We start from the raw sequence: 7,893 nt of genomic DNA on the forward strand, positions 1-7,893 counted from the left end.
CTTTCTGCTATTAGATACAAGGCTACAATCTTGTCATCAGTAATTGATATTTTCCATAAATGCATTATTTAGTAAGTAGTTAAAGGTTTAACAGTCAAAAATGAGGTTTGTTATACATGTGTATGCATTGATTTCAATAAGAGTGTCACTTTAAGATCTAAAACCTACTTATTCTCTCTAATTGTTTTTAGACCCGGATGATAATCTATACAATATTTCTTTTTAGCCTTAATACAAAATGTTATGAAAAGTAAATCTGCCTTGGTCAGTTTAGCAAGTACGTATCTCATTTATCATTTAGATGAACTATAACAATCATAAATTTATTGTATAATAATTGTTTGTTTATAAATAAAGCGTGCTGTGAGGTCACTTTCAATCATAACCTCTCAAATAAACATAACACTTACTTTATTTGCAACAAAATGAAACCGGCTATCAAAAAAAAAGAATGATGTTAAAAAATGAAAAAAAAAGTCAAATAACAAAATGTTTATGTTAACATTAAAAAAAGTAATATTGAATCTTGTGTCGGTATTCCAAAATGACGGGCACTTAAATAAAGATTTTTTTATTGCGTGTATTATCATACATTGATTATATCACAAACCTCTCCTGTAAAAAAAATAATCTGTACTTTTTCAGTTATAAATAATTAAAAGTCCATCAACACAGCCCGAGAACGACGTTACTTCCCCGTTGTTCATTAATTACGTTAATACAACACGTCTAAAGCAAGCAACATCTCTATCCACAGTCGAACGAGATTTACCAAGACCGCCACTGAGAACACAATTTGGCTAATGAAGTTGATCTTTTTTGTTTCACCCACTAAGTGCGCTGGTGCGTTAGCGGCTTTCTTATCTCTATTTCTCTACAGGCCTGGCTTTTTTATTTATTTATTTGGGACCGAGATTTATATAGACAGTTGAAGTTATTTTTGGTAAAAAATCGGTCATGGTATATCACTGTTTGGTGTTTGTATTTTTTGTGTTGGTCAATAGAAGATTTTTGAAAGTTTATGTACATTAATTTAACTTAGTTCTTATCTGACGAATGCATAAAAAAGCTTTATAAATAATTATTCTTTCATTCAGTGTTATCCCCCCACCCTCCCCACACACAAACCACATTTTGGTGTCTGCGCATCCGCAATCTGCCATTGTCAGACTATCAACCGCCGAGATACGCTCGCTCTATTTTCTTTAGATCGCCTAGTTGGACCACGGCTTTGATCAATAATTATTGCTCAGCTTCAAACAAAGTTGACAATATCAGTCAGAAGTGGTACAAAAACATATAAAGCATTATATATTTTTCATATAGTTGTACCCATATTTTATCCGAAAACAACAAGGCTGCCGTGGAGAAAATGCCAACGTTCCTCTTTTTCTAAGTAAAACAAGTGACATACGTCAACGATGATTTCATCGAAAGTCACGGGCATAGCTTCACATGTGTGAGTAGTTTCTGGCAAAATCAGCGGTTGTTGTGATTTGACCAGCGACAACAACACCAATGTAACAGACACCATGACACCAAGGCAGGAACGACGACATAACGATGGTGAAAACACGATAATAAATCGCATTATCATCATCGTACTGCCGTAATATCGCGTACTGTCGCATTTTCATCATCGTTTCTGTCTCGTTTTCGTCATCGTAGTTTCGTGATTTCGCGTTTTTGTCATCGCACTGTCGCGTTTTTGTCATCGCAATATCGCGTTTTCATCATCGTACTGTCGCATTTTCATCATCGTTTCTGTCTCGTTTTCGTCATCGTAGTTTCGTGATTTCGCGTTTTTGTCATCGCACTGTCGCGTTTTCATCATCGTTTTTGTCTCGTTTTCGTCATCGTAGTTTCGTGATTTCGCGTTTTTGTCATCGCACTGTCGCGTTTTCATCATCGTTTTTGTCTCGTTTTTGTTATCGTAGTTTAGTGATTTTGCGTTTTCATCATCGTACTGTCGCGTTTTTGTCATCGCACTGTCGCGTCTTCATCATCGTTTTTGTCTCGTTTTCGTTATCGTAGTTTCGTGATTTCACGTTTTCATCATCGTACTGTCGCGTTTTCATCATCGTACTGTCGCGTTTTTGTCATCGCACTGTCGCGTATTCATCATCGTTTTTGTCTCGTTTTCGTCATCGTAGTTTCGTGATTTCACGTTTTCATCATCGTACTGTCGCGTTTTCATCATCGCACTGTCGCGTTTTTGTCATCGCACTGTCGCGTTTTTGTCATCGCACTGTCGCGTTTTTGTCATCGTACTGTCGCGTTTTTGTCATCGCACTGTCGCGTTTTTGTCATCGTACTGTCGCGTCTTCATCATCGTTTTTGTCTCGTTTTCATTATCGTAGTTTCGTGATTTTGCGTTTTCATCATCGTACTGTCGCGTTTTTGTCATCGCACTGTCGCGTCTTCATCATCGTTTTTGTCTCGTTTTCGTTATCGTAGTTTCGTGATTTCACGTTTTCATCATCGTACTGTCGCGTTTTCATCATCGTACTGTCGCGTTTTTGTCATCGCACTGTCGCGTCTTCATCATCGTTTTTGTCTCGTTTTCGTTATCGTAGTTTCGTGATTTCACGTTTTCCTCATCGTACTGTCGCGTTTTTGTCATCGCACCGTCGCGTCTTCATCATCGTTTTTGTCTCGTTTTCGTCATCGTAGTTTCGTGATTTCACGTTTTCATCATCGTACTGTCGCGTTTTCATCATCGCACTGTCGCGTCTTCATCATCGTTTTTGTCTCGTTTTCGTTATCGTAGTTTCGTGATTTCACGTTTTCATCATCGTACTGTCGCGCTTTCATCATCGTACTGTCGCGTTTTTGTCATCGCACTGTCGCGTCTTCATCATCGTTTTTGTCTCGTTTTCGTTATCGTAGTTTCGTGATTTCACGTTTTCATCATCGTACTGTCGCGTTTTTGTCATCGCACTGTCGCGTCTTCATCATCGTTTTTGTCTCGTTTCCGTCATCGTAGTTTCGTGATTTCACGTTTTCATCATCGTACTGTCGCGTTTTTGTCATCTCACTGTCGCGTCTTCATCATCGTTTTTGTCTCGTTTTCGTCATCGTAGTTTCGTGATTTCACGTTTTCATCATCGTACTGTCGCGTTTTTGTCATCGCACTGTCGCGTCTTCATCATCGTTTTTGTCTCGTTTTCATTATCGTAGTTTAGTGATTTTGCGTTTTCATCTTGTACCTTCGCGTTTTCATCATCGAACTGTCGCGTTTTCGTTATCGTAGTTTAGTGATTTCACGTTTTCATCATCGCACTGTCGCGTTTTCATTATCGTTTCTGTCTCGTTTTCGTCATCGTAGTTTCGTGATTTCACGTTTTCATCATCGTACTGTCGCGTTTTTGTCATCGCACTGTCGCGTCTTCATCATCGTTTTTGTCGCGTTTTTGTTATCGTAGTTTCGTGATTTCGCGTTTTCATCATCGTACTGTCGCGTTTTCATCATCGTACTGTCGCGTTTTCATCATCGTACTGTCGCGTTTTCAACATCGTACTGTCGCGTTTTCATCATCGTACTGTCGCGTTTTCGTTATCGAAGTTTCATGATTTCACGTTTTCATCATCGTACTATCGAGTATCGCGTTTCAGATCAACACATTCATGGCTCTAACGGCATAATGAGCCCGCAATAGCGTACAAATAATCCTCAATAAGCTTGCAACAGCGTACAACTTTGTTTCACTTATGATCTTTAAACAAGCCTTTAAAACAAAACGTAATCTGCAATAAACATTGCTACCTACGAAACAGTCACCTACATATTTTGTTCTTTATTCTTTTTGTCAAACAACTTCGTATACTAACGGCAATTTTGTTATGCGAAAGACCTGCTTTCGGCACTGAACTAACATGTCTCATTTTCATTAATTAAGTAGTAAACCTTGCGGCGACACACACTTAAAAGAAAACACCATGGATGCATCGTTCAAAGATGCATTATTCTGTCTGAACTCCAACAATTTTAAAGGTGCAACACGCCTCCATTGCATGCTATTATTACAATCCTTTTTGATATAAATTTTGAAAGAATTAACTTCATAATACTTTTGTCAGTAGTGCGGAACCCCCGATTTTCGATTCGTTGTATCGTATGGGGAATTATTCGACACAAAGACTCGATAGATAGGTATACATGTATATTATTTGTAAATATTTTTAAATAATTGAAGAAGGTTCCTTACAAAATACTATTACATGTTATGCAACAAAAATGGTGTTGGTCTTATGAATGGGCACTCCTCCAGCGAGTCTGTCTAGTGGTTTAGGTTTTATGTGCACCCTTTGAGCGAGATTGACTACTGCTGCAGATCATAAGGGCACACCTGAAGCGAGGTTGTCTAGTGGTGCAAGTCATATGGGGATCCTACAAGTGAGGCTGTCTAGCGGTGCAGGTCATATTGGCACCACTCGAGCGAGGCTGTCTAGTGGTGCAGGTCATATTTGCACCACTCGAGCGAGGCTGTCTAGTGGTGCAGGTCATATTGGCACCACTTAAGCGAGGCTGTCTTTGGCACCACTCGACCGAGGATGTCTAGTGGGGCGGGTCATATTGGCACCACTCGAGCGAGGATGTCTATCGGCACACCTCGAGCGAGGATGTCTAGTGGTGCAGTTTATATAAGCACCACTCGAGCGAGGATGTCTAGTGGTACAGGTCATATTGGCACTACTCGAGCGAGGATGTCTAGTGGTGCGGGTCATATTGGCACCACTCGAGCGAGGATGTCAAGTGGTGCGGGTCATATTGGCACCACTCGAGCGAGGCTGTCTAGTGGTGCGGGTCATATTGGCACCACTCGAGCGAGGATGTCAAGTGGTGCGGGTCATATTGGCACAACTCGAGCGAGGCTGTGTAGTGGTGCGGGTCATATTGGCACCACTCGAGCGAGGCTGTGTAGTGGTGCAGGTCATATTGGCACCACTCGAGCGAGGCTGTGTAGTGGTGCGGGTCATATTGGCACCACTCGAGCGAGGCTGTCTAGTGGTGCAGGTCATATTGGCACCACTCGAGCGAGGCTGTGTAGTGGTGCGGGTCATATTGGCACCACTCGAGCGAGGCTGTGTAGTGGTGCGGGTCATATTGGCACCACTCGAGCGAGGCAGTGTAGTGGTGCGGGTCATATTGGCACCACTCGAGCGAGGCTGTCAAGTGGTGCGGGTCATATTGGCACCACTCGAGCGAGGCTGTCAAGTGGTGCGGGTCATATTGGCACCACTCGAGCGAGGCTGTCTAGTGGTGCGGGTCATATTGACACCACTCGAGCGAGGCTGTGTAGTGGTGCAGGTCATATTGGCACCACTCGAGCGAGGCTGTGTAGTGGTGCGGGTCATATTGGCACCACTCGAGCGAGGCTGTGTAGTGGTGCGGGTCATATTGGCACCACTCGAGCGAGGCTGTCTAGTGGTGCGGGTCATAATGGCACCACTCGAACGAGGCTGTCAAGTGGTGCGGGTCATATTGTTACCACTCGAGCGAGGCTGTGTAGTGGTGCGGGTCATATTGGCACCACTCGAGCGAGGCTGTGTAGTGGTGCGGGTCATATTGGCACCACTCGAGCGAGGCGGTCTAGTGGTGCGGGTCATATTGGCACCACTCGAACAAGGCTGTCAAGTGGTGCAGGTCATATTGGCACCACTCGAGAGAGGCAGTGTAGTGGTGCAGTTTATATAAGCACCACTCGAGCGAGGCAGTCTAGTGGTGCGGGTCATATTGGCAACACTCGAACGAGGCTGTCAAGTGGTGCGGGTCATATTGGTACCACTCGAGCGAGGCTGTCTAGGGATGCAGGTCATATTGGCACCACTCGAGCGAGGCTGTCTAGGGATGCATGTCATATTGGCACCACTCGAGCGAGGCCGTCTAGTGATGCAGGTCATATTGGCACTACTCGAGCGAGGCTGTGTAGTGGTGCGGGTCATATTGGCACCACTCGAGCGAGGCTGTCAAGTGGTGCGGGTCATATTGGCACCACTAGAGCGAGGCTGTGTAGTGGTGCGGGTCATAATGGCACCACTCGAACGAGGCTGTCAAGTGGTGCGGGTCATATTGGTACCACTCGAGCGAGGCTGTTTAGTGGTGCGGGTCATATTGGCATCACTCGAGCGAGGCCGTCTAGTGGTGCGGGTCATATTGGCAACACTCGAGCGAGGCCGTCTAGTGATGCAGGTCATATTGGCACCACACGAGCGAGGCTGTGTAGTGGTGCGGGTCATAGTGGCACTACTCGAACGAGGATGTCAAGTGGTGCGGGTCATATTGGTACCACTCAAGCGAGGCTGTCTAGTGGTGCAGGTCATATTGGTACCACTCGAGCGAGGCTTTCAAGTGGTGCAGGTCATATTGGCACAACTCGAGCGAGGCTGTCTAGTGGTGCAGGTCATATTGGTACCACTCGAGCGAGGCTGTCTAGTGGTGCAGGTCATATTGGCACCACTCGAGCGAGGCTGTCTAGTGGTGCGGGTCATATTGGCAACACTCGAGCGAGGCTGTCTAGTGGTGCGGGTCATATTGGCAACACTCGAGCGAGGTTGTGTAGTGGTGCGGGTCATATTGGAACAACTCGAGCGAGGCTGTCTAGTGGTGCAGGTCATATTGGCACCACTCGAGCGAGGCTGTCTAGTGGTGCAGGTCATATTGGCACCACTCGAGCGAGGCTGTGTAGTGGTGCGGGTCATATTGGCAACACTCGAGCGAGGCTGTCTAGTGGTGCAGGTCATATTGGCACCACTCGAGCGAGGCTGTGTAGTGGTGCGGGTCATATTGACACCACTCGAGCGAGGCTGTCTAATGATGCGGGTCATATTGGCACCACTCAAATGAGGCTGTCAAGTGGTGCGGGTCATATTGGCACCACTCGAGCGAGGCTGTCTAGTGGTGCAGGTCATATTGGCACCACTCGAGCGAGGCTGTCTAGTGGTGCAGGTCATATTGGAACCACTCGAGCGAGGCTGTCTAGTGGTGCAGGTCATATTGGCACCACTCGAGCGAGGCTGTCTAGTGGTGCAGGTCATATTGGCACCACTCGAGCGAGGCTGTTTAGTGGTGCGGGTCATATTGGCATCACTCGAGCGAGGCCGTCTAGTGGTGCGGGTCATATTGGCAACACTCGAGCGAGGCCGTCTAGTGGTGCAGGTCATATTGGCAACACTCGAGCGAGGCTGTGTAGTGGTGCAGGTCATATTGGCACCAGTCGAGCGAGGCTGTTTAGTGGTTTAGTGGTGCGGGTCATATCGCCACCACTCAAGCGTGTCTGTCTAGTGGTGCGGGTCATATTGGCACCACTCGAGCGAGGCTGTCTAGAGGTGCAGGTCATATTGGCACCACTCGAGCGAGGCTGTCTAGTGGTGCAGGTCATATCGGCACCACTCGAGTAAGGCTGTGTAGTGGTGCAGGTCATATTGGCACACCCGAGCGAGGCTGTCTAGTGGTGCAGGTCATATTGGCACATCTCGAGCGAGGCTGTCTTGTGGTGCAGGTCATATTGGCACAACTCGAGCGAGGCTGTCTAGTGGTGCAGGTCATATTGGCACATCTCGAGCGCGGCTGTCTAGTGGAGCAGGTCATATTGGCACATCTCGAGCGCGGCTGTCTAGTGGAGCAGGTCATATTGGCACATCTCGAGCGAGGCTGTCTAGTGGTGCAGGTCATATTGGTACCACTCGAGCGAGGCTGTGTAGTGGTGCGGGTCATAGTGGCACTACTCGAACGAGGATGTCAAGTGGTGCGGGTCATATTGGTACCACTCAAGCGAGGCTGTCTAGTGGTGCAGGTCATATTGGTACCACTCGAGCGAGGCTTTCAAGTGGTGCGGGTCATATTGGCACTACTCGATCGAGGCTGTCTAGTGGTGCAGGTCATATTGGCAC

The 7,893-nt window shown here is 46.3% G+C and overlaps 1 protein-coding gene across 1 annotated transcript; it reads left to right on the top strand.

The window, feature by feature from the left end:
- The first annotated feature begins 4,707 nt into the window (after positions 1-4,707).
- Positions 4,708-7,401, top strand: LOC128216114 (fibroin heavy chain-like). Its single transcript, XM_052922702.1, has one exon. It carries the CDS (start codon positions 4,708-4,710, stop codon positions 7,399-7,401), a length of 2,694 nt encoding a protein of 897 aa, XP_052778662.1.
- The last annotated feature ends 492 nt before the right edge of the window (positions 7,402-7,893 follow it).

The sequence above is a fragment of the Mya arenaria genome, chromosome 14 (assembly GCF_026914265.1).
Source record: "Mya arenaria isolate MELC-2E11 chromosome 14, ASM2691426v1".
Lineage (NCBI taxonomy): Eukaryota > Metazoa > Mollusca > Bivalvia > Myida > Myidae > Mya > Mya arenaria.

Coding starts and splice junctions, on each gene's coding strand:
- LOC128216114 (XM_052922702.1), top strand. CDS start 4,708: ATGTCTAGTGGTGCGGGTCATATTGGCACCACTCGAGCGAGGATGTCA.